The sequence below is a fragment of the Podarcis melisellensis genome (assembly GCF_964234715.1).
Source record: "Podarcis melisellensis genome assembly, chromosome: 10".
Lineage (NCBI taxonomy): Eukaryota > Metazoa > Chordata > Lepidosauria > Squamata > Lacertidae > Podarcis > Podarcis melisellensis.
The window spans coordinates 67,209,204-67,226,207 of NC_138542.1; the positions used below are offsets into that span (position 1 = coordinate 67,209,204).

The following is a 17,004-nucleotide window of genomic DNA, read 5'->3' on the forward strand; positions in this document are numbered from 1 at the left end:
ACTTTCTAAGTCGCGCGCTACACAACAAAGCCTCTGAGTGACTTACAACATACTGTAATACAGAGATCATTTTCCAGATTTTTTATTTTTTTTAAAGGAAAAACAAAGTGATCTCACCATATTCTCCAGGGTCGCCTCTCTCCTTTCGGTTCCTTAAATCGTTTTACTGTAAAGAAAGACAAACATTTTAATGGCTGTAGAAAGGGCAGGGGGGCGGTTCTGTAGAATAATAATAATAATAATAATAATAATGACTTATTATTATTATTTCCCCAGGCACTCTGGGTGGCTTTCAGCAAAATATTAAAAAACACAATAATTCATCAAATGTTAAAAGCTTCCTTAAACAGGGCTGCCTTCAGATGTCTTCTAAAAGCCAGGTAGTTGTTTATTTCTTTGACATCTGGTGGGAGGGCGTTCCACAGGGCAGGCGCCACCACCGAGAAGGCCCTCTGCCTGGTTCCCTGTAACTTGGCTTCTCACAGTGAGGGAACCACCAGAAGGCCCTTGGAGCTGGACCTCCATGTCCAGGCTGAATGATGGGGGTGGAGATGCTCCTTCAGGTATACTGGGCCGAGGCTGTTTAGGGCTTTAAAGGTCAGCACCGACACTTTGAATCATGCTCAGAAATATACTAGGAGCCAATGCAGATCTCTCAGGACCAGTGTTATGTGGTCTCAGCGCTGCTCCCAGTCACCAGTTTAGCTGCCGCATTCTGGATTAGTTGTAGTTTCTGGGTCACCTTCAAAAGTAGCCCCACATAGAGCGTATTGCAGTAGTCCAAGCGGGAGATAACCACAACATGCACCACTACCACACCTGCGAGACAGTGCGCAGGCAGGTAGGGTCTCAGCCTGCGTACCAGATGGAGCTGCCCTGGACACAGAATTGACCTGTGCCTCCATGGACAGCTGTGAGTCCAGAATGACTCCCAGGCTGGCACCTGGTCCTTCAGAGGCACAGTTACCTCATTCAGGACCAGGGAGTCTGGCTGACCACCACTGCTGCGCCACTGCACTAATCCAGCAGGGTCTTATGTTCTTAGTGTCAGCCAGAAGGACAGTAAACAAAGATTCAGTGATAGGTCAAGGTTTGCTTCAGGGACTTCTGGCCTCAAGGATCACATCCAGAAAGGACAAATTGGCTCTCCATCACAGCCTTTATTGTTCCTTCTGGTCCAAAACTGAGACAAGTGAAGAGGAGGAAGGATGTTTTCACCTTTAAAACTTGAATGCTCCCTTGGTTGTTTGCCGTGCAGATGATCAAGGAACAGAGGAGGCATGGGGAAAGGTTTTTTTAAAAAAAACCCAAAAACCCAAGCGCTGCATTAATTTCTAGGGGGACACATACCAGAGGCAAAAACAGGTGGAGGAATTAATGAAAACTACCACCAACAGGGCCTCTCCAGCTCACCATAAGGCCCAAGATGGTTAACCCTGGGGAAATCGCTTGACCTCCCTGTAGTTAAAACCTGCTGCCACTTCTGCCTTCAGTGGGAAACATGAACGGATTGTCTCCCTTCTGCTCTTTGATATACTTGGAATGGTTTGGAAATAGCTGCCAACATAGACTGAGGTAGCTATAAAGGGTATAAATGAGTTAAACACTTGCAGAAACCTTTGTTGGTCTCCGATGAATGGTCAAATACATTCCTGCTGCAAACAGCTTGGTTGTTGGGAGGTGAAGTTATTTTGATTTTAAAAAAAACATATTGGAAATTTTATTTACAACATAACATAAACCCCCCACCCCCAATACAGAAATCCACCCTCATTAAACAAGAACATAACATACAATGAGCATAACATACAACAATACAAACAACCAAATAAAATACTTCCTTTATTCTGTATCTGGCCTCTTTATTTACTTCTTACAAGCTGTTTCCTTTATGAATAATTATTAAGATTTTTCTAATAACTTAAATTTCCACAAAGTCTCCTGCAGACATTAATCGAAACAAGTCCAGGTATGTATTTTAGGGCACTGTTTTGTGAAGTGTTCTCTGCATTTTCCCCATGCTTTTTGAAACTCTTGTCTAGTGTGATCTCTAATTGCCTCTGTTAATCTAGCCAGTTCAATAGACTCTTAACAGTTTGTCTTGCCATTCCTTTTTGGTTGGCAGAGTTTCTTTTTTCCAGTTTTTAGCCATTAGGATCCTTGCCGCTCCTGTGGCATAGAGGAATATTTTCTGATCTTCTCTTGCTATACCTGTGTCCGTTATCCCTAGTAGAAAAGCGCCTGTATTTTTCATAAAGTTATACCTAAATTTTATTTCATAAAGTTATACTTAAACATTTTTTAAGCTCATCATATACTGTGTTCCAGAAGCTTTTGATTTTTTCACAGGTCCACCAAACGTGTATAAGTGTCCCCTCTGTTTTACCACAAGGAGGTGAAGTTATTTTGAAAGCGGCTTCCTTCTCTCAGGGTGTGGCCCACCCTGGTCCTGCGATGTCTGCGATTTAGTCCCCCAGCACACACCTCTTCCTTCCTTCCTCCTCTTCACTTGTCTCAGCTATCCTTATTCTTGGCAAACCTCTAGCTTCAATGGAGTTGCACCCAAGTAGTAGGGCTGGGCAATATATCAATGTATTGTCCTTATCATCATATTGATGTCATACTTTTTGACCTGGCAATATATCATAAATTGTGATATGGGTGTGTTTGTGTAGTATGCAAAAATCACAATGTGGGAAATGTCTCTACACCAGTGTTTCCCAACCTTTTTTGGGCAAAGGCACACTTGTTTCATGAAAAAAATCTCGAGGCACACCACCATTAGAAAATGTTTAAAAAATTAACTGTGTGCCTATATTGACTATATATAAAGTAACTCTCTTTAATAGGCATCAAATAAACACAAAGAAAGTATTTTATAATTACTTTATTATGAAATAGGACGCACCTACATTTTTTTGGGGGGGGGGAAATAAAGGAAAAAATTTTTTCCTTTATTTCCCCCCCCAAAAAAACCAGGTCGGGGAACAGTGGGATGGCGGTGCTGCGCCTCCCCGCTGTCCCCCGAGCTTGTGGGGCTGGCCCATGTCTGCCTGGCGCGAGGGGCGCTCTGCTTCAGGGCGCCCCGCGCGTTGAGCGGCAGGCTACAGTCCGCAGCATGGGGAACCCTCTGTTTCAGGGCGCCCCACGCGCCCCCGGGTGTGCAAGGCTTGCCAACATGAGCGCGGAGCACGGGGCGTCCTCCGAAGGGCGCCCCGTGCTCCGCGCTGCCGGCATCCGCCCGCAAGCCTTGCGCTCTCGGGGGGAGATCCCCTGGGTGCGCAAGGCTTGCCGACACCAGCACGGAGCACGGGGCGTCCTCCGAAGGGCGCCCCGTGCTCCGCGCTGCCAGCTGCTGCCCGCAAGCCTTGCGCTCCTGGGGGGAGATCCCCCGGGTGTGCAAGGCTGGCCAACACCAGCGCGGAGCACGGGGCGGCCTCCGAAGGGCGCCCCGTGCTGCCGGCTGCCGCCCGCAAGCCTTGCGCTCCCGCCGCCCGACTCGCCCGCCTCCCTCCCACGGCACACCAGGCAACGTCTCGCGGCACACTAGTGTGCCGCGGAACACCGGTTGGGAAACACTGCTCTACACAGCTCCATCCTTATTTCAGACATGGCGATATTTAAAATTTGAAATATCTGAAATACTTTATTGTCACTTGTACAACTTGTATACAGTGAGATTACACGCGCAACCCCCACTCAGCTCTCTTAGTCTTAATTCCCCTTGTTTACTCATACTCACACACCAAAACTGAAAGTCAGTTGCCCTGTTGTTATCTTTTCATTCAGCAGCCTAACAACCCATGGACAGAAGCTGTTCTTTACCCTGTTGGTGCAACTAATCCTGCTTCTATATCTTCTGCCCAAGGGCAGGAGATCAAGGAAGTGCTGGCCAGGGTGTGAATCATCCCTGAGAATTTTCCTCACTCTCCTGAGGCAACCTTCTTCCGCCATTTCATCCAGCGGATTCACAGGACAGCCCATAATATCTTGTGCTGTATTCACCCCCCTCTGTAGGCACTTCCTATCAGTTGATGTCAAACCAGCGTACCACACCGTGATGCAGTATGAAAGGACACTTTCTATTGTGGACGGTAGAAGGAGATCATCAAATGTTGATTGACATCGTTCTTTCACAATACTCTGAGGAGATGGAGTCTCTGTTGGGCTTTCTTAACCACCTGGGTTGTATTTGTTTGTATTTATGCTGTGGGTTAAACCAGAGAGCCTAGGGCTTACCGATCAGAAGGTCGGCAGTTCGAATCCCCGCGACTGGGTAAGCTCCCATTGCTCGGTCCCAGCTCCTGCCAACCTAGCAGTTCGAAAGCACGAAGTGCAAGTAGATAAATAGGTACCACTCCAGCAGGAAGGTAAACGGCGTTTCTGTGCTCTGCTCTGGTTTGCCAGAAGCGGCTTAGTCATGCTGGCCAAATGACCCGGAAGCTGTACAGCCAATAAAGCGAGATGAGCGCCACAACCCCAGAGTCGGCCACGACTGGACCTAATGGTCAGGGGTCCCTTTACCTTTACCTTTATCAGTATATCGTGATGCTGAAAACCAGATATCGCCCAGCCCTACTGAGTAGAGTACAAATCCTTTGGCATGATGCAGTGCCTCTCTCATCATGAGTTAGACCAGCCCCGCATGTCTGGCACATGTGTGCACATGCAAGAGAATGTATGAATGTGTTGTATGCATGAATGTGTTGACTGTGTCAAAGACAGCAAAAAATGCTGTGTATCTGATGTACATGTGACCATAGGGAAAGAACAGATTTTCCATCAGGTTCTTCTTATGTAGGGATTCTTTGGGTCTCATTGCAACTGCACTGGCTTTTGGTTCCTTTTAACTTCCTCCCACAGAACTAAATGGGAACCCATTCAGTTTTATGGCAGAAGCCATAGGAAGCTGGTTTCACTAAGCAGCATTCTGCTAGCAAACCAGGGTGAGGAAGTTTGATCAGCCTGAGAAGCGATGAACCTGGTTCTTAGCTAGCCAGGAGATCCGAGGATAACATACACACAAACACAGATCCTCTCTTACTGGAAAATGACACAAAATACAGTTGTTGAGGGTGATAAGATGACAACTTTGAAAGGAGGAGAGTTAATGATGTGCACCCTTGTTGAGCAGGTCTTGTCAGGCCTCATTAGATTTAAGAGAGTTATCAGAGACGGTGTAATTATCACAGGCAGTAAAACGGCTGCATTAAAAGATAAAAGGGAGTATGAGAGAGAAATAATTAACTGCTTAATAGGGCATTAATTCAGAGATGGCTCTGCAATGGAGAGCGCCAGCCAAGATTATGGGAGCTTAAGGGGGCCATGGGATCCATTTCATTTTGCTTGACCTAAAAAGTTATGGGGGGGGGCGTCGCCAGATGCACATCAAAGCAATTCTGGGATGCCGCTGTGCAATCAGCATCTTCAACGGAGGGCAGAGTGAGGACAACACACACACTTGAAATTTGATGGTTTCAGATGACAAGTGGTATTTCTTGTGTACGTTTCAGAGGGTTCTGAAAAACTTAAGATGTTGCTGGACGACAACTCTAATCATCATTGAAGGTATTTATTATTATTATTATTATTATTATTATTATTATTATTATTATTATTATTATTATTTTCCTTGCAGGTTCTTATAGGAACAGAGAAGGCACCCTTGTACCAGGTCCAATCTGTAGTTCTCCTCCTTTCAGAGGAATGGCAGAATGATGGTTTCCATTGGTGGTTTCCTTGCAAAGTTTAAAAAAGCCTTTAGTTTTATTTAGCCTTATTCTATGGGCCACTCCAACTGGGGTTAGTTTTTCCTTGCTTTAGGTGGGACAGGATGAGTGTATACTGCAACATATCACTGATGCAATTAAACCAAATTTGTGATTAATTTATATCAGATCCTCCATTCATCGTTCTGCATTGTTAGACGTTCTGCAATGTTTCCTCAATACTGTATTTCCTCCGTTGGCTGTTCTGCAACGGTTTCTGCATTATTTCTGTATGGAGTGGCACTCTTGCACAACAAAAGCAGGACCAAAAAACCCCCTCTAGTCAGAACATTTGTGGCATGAAAGGTCACAGGATTTTAGCAGGAAATGACAGGACGCACACTTATTAGGAAGAAAGCAGTGCTACCGCCTTGGAAAGTCTACAGGTGCGAATGGGATTAAAAGCAGTATCGTAGATCACTGCCACATAACGTTACGAGCACAAATCATGATGAATGTTCAATAAAAAGGACATCTGGAGAGGCCGTATGCGTACTTTCCTATTCTCCCTGGCACCCAGTGTCCTGTTGTGAACCATTTAAATTCGTTTCAGTCGCAACTCTGAGACGGCGGCACTTTGTTTCTGCTTCAGCTTCACCCAACGAGGTGAAATTTCAAACCCAAATCTTCAAGTCTGCGTAGAACAGGACTGTTCACTCTGCAGTGCCTACTTAGTGCATTAACACTAACCTGCAGTTTAACAAATTACCGTATTTTTTGCTCTATAAGACTCACTTTTTCCCTCCTAAAAAGTAAGGGGAAATGTGTGTGCGTCTTATGGAGCGAATGCAGGCTGCGCAGCTATCCCAGAAGCCAGAACAGCAAGAGGGATTGCTGCTTTCACTGCGTAGTGATACCAATTGCTGTTCTGGCATCTGAGATTCAGAATATTTTTTTTCTTGTTTTCCTCCTCCAAAAGCTAGGTGCGTCTTGTGATCCGGTGCGTCTTATAGAGCGAAAAATACAGTAACTACAAGTTGTCCCACTGATGATAAAGCAAACCATGACTTCTTTTTCCAAAGTTTGGTTTGGTCTTCCAATGCTCTTGCCTCTTGTCTCTGTGGCTTGGTGAACATCTGGGGTGGGGTGGCCAAACAAATTGTGCTTAAGGCAGGGAGCTAGATCTACAAATGCCACTACACAGTGTTAGAAACTTAGATATACAAGGTAGGTACCAAACAGCTCCTTAAACAAAGGGTGAAGTCGACAAAATGGAAAACCTTGGGCAAGATGGCTCTACAGTCTTTTTTTCTCAAATGATGCACTGAAAGTGATTGATTCTCAATTAAATACTCCAATACTTTGGCCACCTCATGAGAAGAGAAGACTCCCTGGAAAAGACCCTGATGTTGGGAAAGATGGAGGGCACAAGGAGAAGGGGATGACAGAGGACGAGATGGTTGTACGGTGTTCTTAAAGCTACCAGCATGAGTTTGACCAAACTGCAGGAGGCAGTGGAAGACAGGAGTGCCTTCATGATCCATGGGGTCACGAAGAATCGGACACGACTAAACAACTAAACAACAACATAATAAGTTTGTTTAATGTTCTGGTTTGTGTTTGTAAGTATTGCATTTATCAATAAAAGTAAAAAAACAACAACAGCACTCTCCTCTTGTGGTTTCCAGCAACTGCTACTCAGCACTTAATGCCTCTGACTGCGGAATGAACGAAAGGAAAACACATGCAAGATTTGGATTTCTGCGCTTATCCACATCTACGGCTCAAAACAGAGCCCTCCGTCAGGGACATATGCAGACACAGGACTTGCCCGCAGGGCCCTGGCCCACTCAGCCGATGAGCTGGCCCCCTCCCCTCTTTGCATTCTTAGCTTCACCAACGCCACTCATCCAGATGGCTGAGTTTTGTAGAACAATGCAAGGCAACCGACTCAGCAGCTGCGTGGCGGAGTCCCGGGAGCAACACATGGCAAGACAAACAGCTAGGGTGGACCTGGGGCATTTGGCAAAAGAGCACCTCGCAAAGCGAGGAAAAACCCGGGGGGCTGGGGGGGGAGAAACATTTAGGATGCTCAGATAATAGGCAAAGTTTACGATCCAGGTTTAGGATGCATACATGCCCTAGCTGTGAGAGCAACTTATCTCCTCACTTTTGTCCCCTTAAAACAGCGACAGCTCTTGCTATTTACAAGTCCAAGCCTCAAACAGAAGCTAAGTTCCTAGGCCTCTTGACAGACCTGAATATGTGATACCTCCAGAAGATACCACCATGGCCCTCAGTTATTAAAACAGAAGCGCAAGAGAGTAACTTTCACGTCTGGGGAGAAGTTGGGACAGGCCCAAGAGATGTCATTACATGCTAAGGTTACCCTTTAGAAGGCCAAGGGTACATAAACCATTTGGAGATTTCTCTTTTTCTGATAAGTGACTAATAAAGTCACATAAATTAATAATAACAAAGTCAGGGCAAAGCCCATTAGGACAAAATTAAGGCACCCTAATATTCAGTCAGACTAAGATGCAACATCAAAATTCCAGCCCATCAGTCCTTCATCGGTCTAACCTCAACTCCTCAACCAGGCAGACCAAATAGATCTGGAATACTGTGTCCAGTTCTGGGCGCCACAATTTAAGAAGGATTTTGACAAGCTGGAAGGTGTTCAGAGGAAGGCAACCAGGGGTCAAGGGTCTTGAAAGCAAGACTTAAGAGGAATGGTTGAGGGAACTGAGTATGTTTAGACTGGATAAGAGGAAACTTGAGAGGAGATATGAGAGCCATCTTCAAATATCTCAAAGGCTGTCACATGGAAGATGGAGCAAGCTTGTTTTCTCCTGCTCTGGTGGGTAGAATCTGTACCAACGGCTTCAAGAAAGGAGATTCAGACTCAACGTCAAGAAGAGTTTTCTGAGTCGTTCTTGAGTGGAACCGTCTCTGTTAAGAGGTGGTGGGCTCTCTTTCCTTGAACCTTTTGGGTGGTCATCTGCCATGGATGCTTTAGTTGAGATTCCTGAATCGCAAGGGGTTGGACTAGATGACCCTCAGGGTCCCTTCCAACTCAACATTTCTATAATTCTAGGTGCAGTTTTTTCTAAATACTTGCATTAAAGATAATAACACACACTGCTTTTTGTTCAGGAGTACCATCACCTTTTTTTGAGGCAACGGCAATCATTTTGTGTTGCCACCGACAACACTCCGATCAAGACAGGAATTACCAGCACTTTTCTATGAAAAAACCCACTGACTGCTAGATTAATTAAGGGCACTATTTCGATTGATTGCAAGGTTTTTAATGATTTCATCAGACTGATATTTAGCGGGGTAGGGAACCTGTTTCAGAGTCCGAGGTGCAAGATGGCCGGAGGAAGGGGCAGCAGGCAGGCGGATTGCAAAGGGTCACTCTGAGGAGGGATAAAGGATGGGGGGCAAGAGAAGGCCACTTCAAGGAAGGTAGGTTGAATGGCCAGGTGTTGGAGGTGCTTTTCAAGCATATGGGATTTCGGTGTATCCGACTTTTGCCTTTTGCTGCATCTTCTCCACCGAAAGTGTCCTTTCGCAAGGATCCACAGAGCCTTGCTGTTGGGGAGGTTGGGATTCCGGCAACATTCAATAACTCAGCTGCTGTCCCTGGACAAACTAACTACCTTTGCAGGATAAAGGTAAAGGGACCCCTGACCATTAGGTCCAGTCATGACTGACTCTGGGGTTGTGGTGCCCATCTCGCTTTATTGGCCAAGGGAGCCGGCGTACAGTTTCCAGGTCATGTGGCCAGCATGACTAAGCCGCTTCTGGTGAACCAGAGCAGCGCACGGAAACGCTGTTTACCTTCCCGCCGGAGTGGTACCTATTTATCTACTTGCACTGGCGTGCTTTCGAACTGCTAGGTTGGCAGGAGCAGGGACCGAGCAAGAGGAGCTCACCCCGTCGCGGAGATTCGAACCGCCAACCTTCTGATTGGCAAGTCCTAGGCTCTGTGGTTTAACCCACAGCGTCACCTGTGTCCCACCTTTGCAGGATAGGTGAGGGGGAAAGCAGAAGAAAAAGAAGGGAAGAGGAACAGAAAAAAAGAAAAAAAAACCAGAGAGAAGAAAGAGGAAAAAAAGAGAGGGAGAGGAACAAACAAATAAAAACTAGAGCTTTTGTGTCAGCGTTGTGAGGATAGGTTTTTCATTTGTCTGTTTGTTTGTTTCCGAACATATACTAAGCAAAAGAATGAAAGATCATTACTCGCCTTCTTTCTCCCAGATTCTCTCCCCCGCCACCCTAAACCTCACAATATCTATGATACCAGTGTCTCACACTAAATGCAACTGACCCGTAGAAAGGACTCTACGAATTGAAAACAGAGACGTTGCAGGTACCCTTGGTAACTACGGAAATCCTTTAATAAAAACAAATTAAAATAAAAGGTGGAGAACACAAAGGGTAGAGAACAGAGGAACAGAAAAGGAGGAAAGAAGAGAAAAGGGAGAATGAAGAAAGGGGGGAAAGGAGGAAAAGACAGAATCGTAGAACGGTAGAATTGGAGGGGAACATCTAGTCCAGCCCCGCGCAAAGCAGGAACCTTTCTGCCCAGCGAGGGATTCGAACCCAGGACACTGAGTCTTTTGCAGGAAAAGAGGGGAGGAAAAGGTAAAAGGAGAAAGGGTCAGAGGGAGGTGTAAGGCAGGCAGGCAAGGCTCCACTTACGCATGAGGGTGCTGAAGGCCACCACGGCCAGCAGCGCCTGCACCAGCACCCCGAAGCGGTCCAGCAGCGCCCCGTTGTCGCAGCCGTGCGGGCGGCTCTTCGCCTGGGTTCCGTTGGCGCCCCGCAGCCGCTCGGGCAGCGGCGGAGAGAGCAGCGGGCGCGCGGGCGCGGCAGGGCGCAGCAGGAGCGCCATCCTGGCCGGCGGAGCCTCCCCGACGAGGCGAGCGCAACGCCGCGCGTCCGCCTTCCTCCGCCCCGAACAAAGGCTGGCGCTGCCGCGGGCTCAAAGGAGGAGGGAGGCGGCTCCTGTAGCTGCTTCCCCCGGGAAGGGGCCGGGCGCCAGGGGGCAACGCCCCCGCGGGGGAAAGGAACCGTCGAAGGGGGAGAGCGAGGGGTCAGCGGAGACCCTTAGACGCCGAGGGGTGGGGTGCTAAGACCGTCTGGGCCCCTAAGACCAGGCATAGGCGAATCCCAGCCCTCCAGATGTTTGGGACTACAATTCCCATCATTCCTAGCTGGCAGGACCAGTGGTCAGGGATGATGGGAATTGTAGTCCCAAACATCTGGAGGGCCGGGATTTGCCTATGGCTGCCTAAGACCTTACTCCAGCCTTTCTCAACCTGTGGGTCCCCAGATGTTGTTGAACTACAACTTCCATCACCCGTAGCTAGCAAGGCCAGAGCTCAGGGATGATGGGAGTTGTAGTCCAACAACATCTGGGGACCCACAAGTTGAGAACCGCTGCCTTACTCCTTTAGCCGACAGCTTGGGCTTTACCCTCCTCTCCCAGCCTCTCCCTCCATCCCCGGAGAGCAAAGCAGGGCTGGGAACTTGGCCCATCCCATCAGTAAAATCAAATGGGGACAATAAATGGGCAGGGAAGACTTATGGGTGTTTTTTAATTTTAAAAAAGTTGCTGTAGGAACGCAGGAAAGGGCTGTCTTATAAGGAAGCAGACCACTAGTTTGTATATTGTCCCCCTGCTTATATGCAGAATTCATCATGCGAAAGGCTGGGCTGGATGAATCCCAAGCCGGAATTAAGACTGCCGGAAGAAATATCAACAACCTCAGATATGCAGATGACACAACCTTGATGGCAGAAAGTGAGGAGGAATTAAAGAACCTCTTAATGAGGGTGAAAGAGGAGAGCGTAAAATATGGTCTGAAGCTCAACATCAAAAAAATGAAGATCATGGCCACTGGTCCCATCACCTCCTGGCAAATAGAAGGGGAAGAAATGGAGGCAGTGAGAGATTTTACTTTCTTGGGCTCAATGATCATGGCAGATGGTGACAGCAGCCACAATATTAAAAGACGCCTGCTTCTTGGGAGAAAAGCAATGACAAACCTAGACAGCATCTTAAAAAGCAGAGACATCACCTTGCCAACAAAGGTCCATATAGTTAAAGCTATGGTTTTCCCAGTGGTGATGTATGGGAGTAAGAGCTGGACCATAAAGAAGGCCGATCGCCAAAGAATGGATGCTTTTGAATTATGGTGCTGGAGGAGACTCTTGAGAGTCCCATGGACTGGAAGAAGATCAAACCTACGGATTCTGAAGGAAATCAGCCCTGAGTGCTCACTGGAAGGACAGATCGTGAAGCTGAGACTCCAATACTTTGGCCACCTCATGAGAAGAGAAGACTCCCTGGAAAAGACCCTGATGTTGGGAAAGATGGAGGGCACAATGAGAAGGGGGAGACAGAGGACGAGATGGTTGGACAGTGTTCTCGAAGCTACCAGCATGAGTTTGACCAAACTGCGGGAGGCAGTGGAAGACAGAAGTGCCTGGCGTGCTCTGGTTCAGGGGGTCACGAAGAGTCGGGCACGACTAAATGACTAAACAACAGCAAATAGTGAGGCAGACCACTAGTCCATAGGCGTAGCCAGGAATTTTTTTGCGGGGGGTGAGGCTTTTGTTAGGGTGGTGCAGACAGATGACAACAACAATCCACTTAGAAGTTGATTTGGCATGAAAGTGGTATATGAATTTAATAATAGCAATAATCATTCAATTGAGGATCATGAGGACTGGAATCTTACTTGATATTTAAGTGAAGGGACTGTAGCTCAGTAATAGAGCACATGCTTTGTGTGCAAAAGGACGCCACAGCCTCTCCAGTTTGGCCTGGGAATATCCCCTGCCTGAAACCCTAGGCTGCTGGTGCCGCTCAGTATACAGAATTCTGAGCTAGAAGTCATTAGTCTGACTCTTTATAAGGTAGCTTCCTATTCTCCTAATCAGAGAAATGGCTTTTATGATATGAAAATTTGCAGGACTTCAAGCAGGGAGTTACAGGACGTGTGCCAATTGGAAATCAAGCAGTACAGTGGTACCTCGGGTTACAGACGCTTCAGGTTACAGACTCCGCTAACCCAGAAATAGTACCTTGGGTTAAGAACTTTGCTTCAGGATGAGAACAGAAATCCTGCTTTTAAAGAAATAAACAAAAGATAAAAACTCTAAAAAGGAAGAAGCTGGTTAAGGATGTAAAATTGGAGGGGTGCCCCCTAAATTTGGTTTTCTACTATAAACCTTCCCGTTTTTTTTCCTGCACTCCTGCAGCAACAGCGTTTAGGATGCCCTCGTCTCTAAGCCACAGACGTCTTCTTGCTTCGCACAGCGACAGAGGTTTCCTTTTGGTCTCTCGACAGATCCATCATGCTTTAACTCCAAGCAGACATCTGGCTTACATTCTCCCGGTTCACGTGTCAAAACAATCCCATCTCGGCCCATGAAATACAGGATTTCCTTTGCCAAAGGAGAAATATCTTTCCAGGGACCTGGTGGCCACTTGGACCTTTGCCAGAGAGTTAGTGTGACACGGCAGCTAAAAAAGCCAATGCAATTCTGGGCTGCATCAATAGGAGTATAGCATCTAGATCAAGGGAAGTAATAGTGCCACTGTATTCTGCTCTGGTCAGACCTCACCTGGAGTACTGCGTCCAGTTCTGGGCACCACAGTTCAAGAAGGACACTGACAAACTGGAACGTGTCCAGAGGAGACGTGTCCAAAATGGTCAAAGGCCTGGAAACGATGCCTTATGAAGAACGGCTAAGGGAGCTGGGCATGTTTAGCCTGGAGAAGAGGAGGTTAAGGGGTGATATGATAGCCATGTTCAAATATATAAAAGGATGTCACATAGAGGAGGGAGAAAGGTTGTTTTATGCTGCTCCAGAGAAGCGGACACGGAGCAAGAAAGAAGATTCCACCTAAACAGAACTTCCTGACAGTAAGAGCTGTTCGACAGTGGAATTTGCTGCCAAGGAGTGTGGTGGAGTCTCCTTCTTTGGAGGTCTTTAAGCAGAGGCTTGACAACCATATGTCAGGAGTGCTCTGATGGTGTTTCCTCCTTGGCAGGGGGTTGGACTCGTTGGCCCTTGGGGTCTCTTCCAACTCTAGGATTCTATGATTCTAAAAGCTATTTCCCTCTCATCTTAGCACTGAAGTTTCTTGGCAGTAGCGGCGGCACAGATATTTGGGTTTGGGCTGAGCGGATGCTAAGCCGGTTTCTGTGCAGACTCACACACCATTTTTCTCCAGCCTGCATTCAGGCAAGCAAGGTGCATTGCCAGACTTCAAGGCAAAAACATTCAGGCAGGGCCAGTGCATGCTGGGCAGAGTCTGAGGGCTGGACAGAGTGACTTAGAGGGCCACATCCAGGCCTGAGGTTCCCCACACCCTTGCAGGGTTGTTGTGAGGAATCCTAGAGCTGTAGAGTCAAGCAGAGATCTTTTTTGTGTGAAATATTTTTATTTTATTTTACAAGTATAAAATTATAAAAATATAACATACTCCCACTATTAAAAGGGACACAGGTGGCTCTGTGGTCTAAACCACAGAGCCTAGGATTTGCCGATCAGAAGGTCGGTGGTTCGAATCCCCACGATGGGGTGAGCTCCCGTTGCTCGGTCCCTGCTCCTGCCCACCTAGCAGTTCAAAAGTACGTCAAAGTGCAAGTAGATAAATAGGTACCACTCCAGCGGGAAGGTAAACAGTGTTTCCGTGTGCTGCTCTGGTTCGCCAAAAGTGGCTTAGTCATGCTGGCCACATGACCCGGAAGCTGAACGCCGGCTCCCTCGGCCAATAAAGCGAGATGAGCACCGCAACCCCAGAGTCAGTCACGACTGGACCTAATGGTCGCTTTACCTTTACTATTAAAAGATTCCTCTGATTCCCCTCCATAGGTCCCGTCATCAAACCTTCTCTACTGCATCTTTTTCAATAATCCATCTTTTATACAACTCCGTTATCTCCATAGTTCTTACTACATTACAAGTGTCATTGCAATCCTGCTAGTGTTTCCATGTGCTTACAATGGTCTCCCAGATAACTTATACTTTCCCCCCATTCTTTGTTGAAGTTTTGGTCTTCTTGGTTCCTGAGTTTTCCGGTCAATTTTGCCATTTCGGCATAGTCCAACAGTTTAATTTGCCATTCCACTCTGGTAGGGACTTTATCTCATTGCGAGAAGCAAAGCTACAGGCAACTGGCAGAGGGCCTTCTCGGTGGTGGCGCCAGGCCTGTGGAACGCCCTCCCACCAGATATCAAAGAAATAAACAACTACCTGACACTGAGAAGACATCTGAAGGCAGCCCTGTTCAGGGAAGTTTTTAATGTGTGACATTTTAATGTATTTTAAATCTTTGTTGGAAGCTGTCCAGAGTGGCTGGGGAAACCCAGCCAGATGGGCGGGGTACAAATAAATTATTATTATTATTATTATTATTATTATTATTATTATTATTATCTTCTTCTTCTTCCAGGCAAGTATCTTTTTGCCCAGTGTGGGACTCGAACCCACAGCCCTGAGATTCAGAGTCTCATGCTCTACCAACTGAGCTATTGGGATGGAGAAGAACCATGAACGCTGCCTAGAGCTCTTGGAGGGGAGGTGGGGTATAAATGTAGAGAGAGGAAGAATAAACCAAGAACAACTGATGGAATCCATAAAGGAAAAATATATGAAGTGCCCAGTCACTCGGCTGCTATCTAGGTTGCTTAGGAACCAGCAATGCAACTCAGCTGAGAGGCAGTGTGAGCTAACAATAGGAAGCCCACTCCTCACCCTTCTGTTCAAGCCTACGGAATGAAATATTCCCAATGCCATAGCAATAGCAGTGAGGGACCTTTGCAGTCCAAACCCCAAGGCTTACTGTAAGGATGAGCAAAGCAACAAGAAAATAGCTCAGTCGGTAGAGCACGAGACTCCTGACCTCAGGGTCGTGTGGGTTCGAGCCCCCATCTTGGTCAAAAAGATTCCTGCATTGCGGGGGTTGGACTAGATGATCCTTGGGATCCCTTCCAATTCTTTGATTCTGGGACCAGCTGCTCTCCTGAAACTTCTGAGGCTGCCCGTTTCCCCAGACAAGGTGTGCACACCCTTAGCTTGCCTTCAAATATCCTGCAGAATCGCTGGTGGTGGTGCTGAACTAGCCTAGGCAGAAGGGGCTCTCGATGGGTAAGAGCAGGGGTAGGCAACCTGAGGCCCAGGGGCCGGATCCGGCCCAATCGCCTTCTCAACCCGGCCCGTGGACGGTCCAGGAATCAGCCTGTTTTTACATGAGCAGAATGTGTGCTTTTATTTAAAATGCATCTCTGGGTTATTTGTGGGGCATAGGAAGTTGTTCATTTTTTTCTTCAAAATATAGTCCGGCCCCCCACAAGGTCTGAGGGACACGGACTGGCCCACGGCTGAAAAAGGTTGCTGACTCCTGGGTAAGAGGAACCCCTGGGCTGAATTTCATGGGTCACCATCCTGCCCTTTGCTATGTTGGTGCAATGTGAACAATGGGTTAAATTACGCAGAACTTGGTCTTCTGACCTCTACATCTGGAGGCTCTGAGATATGGGGGAGGGAGGGCAGGTGGCGTAAGCATGGCCCCCGCTTAGCTCTGGTTGCAAGAGCTGGCCTGGCCTGGCCGGCTCCATTCATCTTCTGTGGCCCACCCCTGCCTGGCAAGAATCTGCACTGCCCCGGGCACCAGCAAACGCTGCTACGCCACTGAAAGAGAGGTGTCAGAGTGGGTGGTCCTGTGCTAAGGTCAAGGCTTTCTGGGACATTATTTTCAATGAATTAAAAAAAAAATTAAAATATAACTTTAGCAAAAAACCAGAGGCGTTCTTACTAGGGCTAACTGATGAAGAAATTAATAAAAAAGATGTAAATTTATTTATGTATGCCACAACGGCAGCGAGAATCCTCTTGGCTCAAAGGTGGAAGCAGCAAAAACTCCCTACATTGGAAGAATGGAGAATAAAAATGGTAGAATTTGTGGAGTTGGCGAAGTTGACGGGGAGGAATCAGATATCGGCCCAAAGAAAAACATCAAAAGGACTGGAGCAAATTTATTTATTATTTGAAAGAAAACTGTACTCATTTAAAAACGTTTGTAGCATTAACGTGAAATGTTTTGTAATGTGAAATTATGGCGCTGATTTATAAATAAGAATGTGATTTCTTAAGGTGATTATAGATAAAGAAGTGATTATGGGAATGCGAAAGATATGTTATAGGCTATAGGGATGTTAGAAAGAGAGGTAGAAGGAAGTCAAAGCTCACTTTGAGCAAATAAGATGTT

General features: G+C 46.9%; 1 protein-coding gene across 1 annotated transcript in view; it reads right to left on the reverse strand.

Annotated features, from left to right (window-relative positions):
- The window catches only part of LOC309379831 (store-operated calcium entry regulator STIMATE-like), a gene marked incomplete at its 5' end in the record, with an annotated part of 50,735 nt that extends 40,124 nt beyond the window's left edge, over window positions 1–10,611 (reverse strand). The window contains 2 exons of the mRNA XM_081929296.1: window positions 118–166; window positions 10,419–10,611. Coding sequence (XP_081785422.1) covers window positions 118–166; window positions 10,419–10,611 — 242 coding nt within the window. The remainder of the gene's footprint in view (window positions 1–117; window positions 167–10,418) is intronic.
- Between the last annotated feature and the right edge of the window lie 6,393 nt (window positions 10,612–17,004).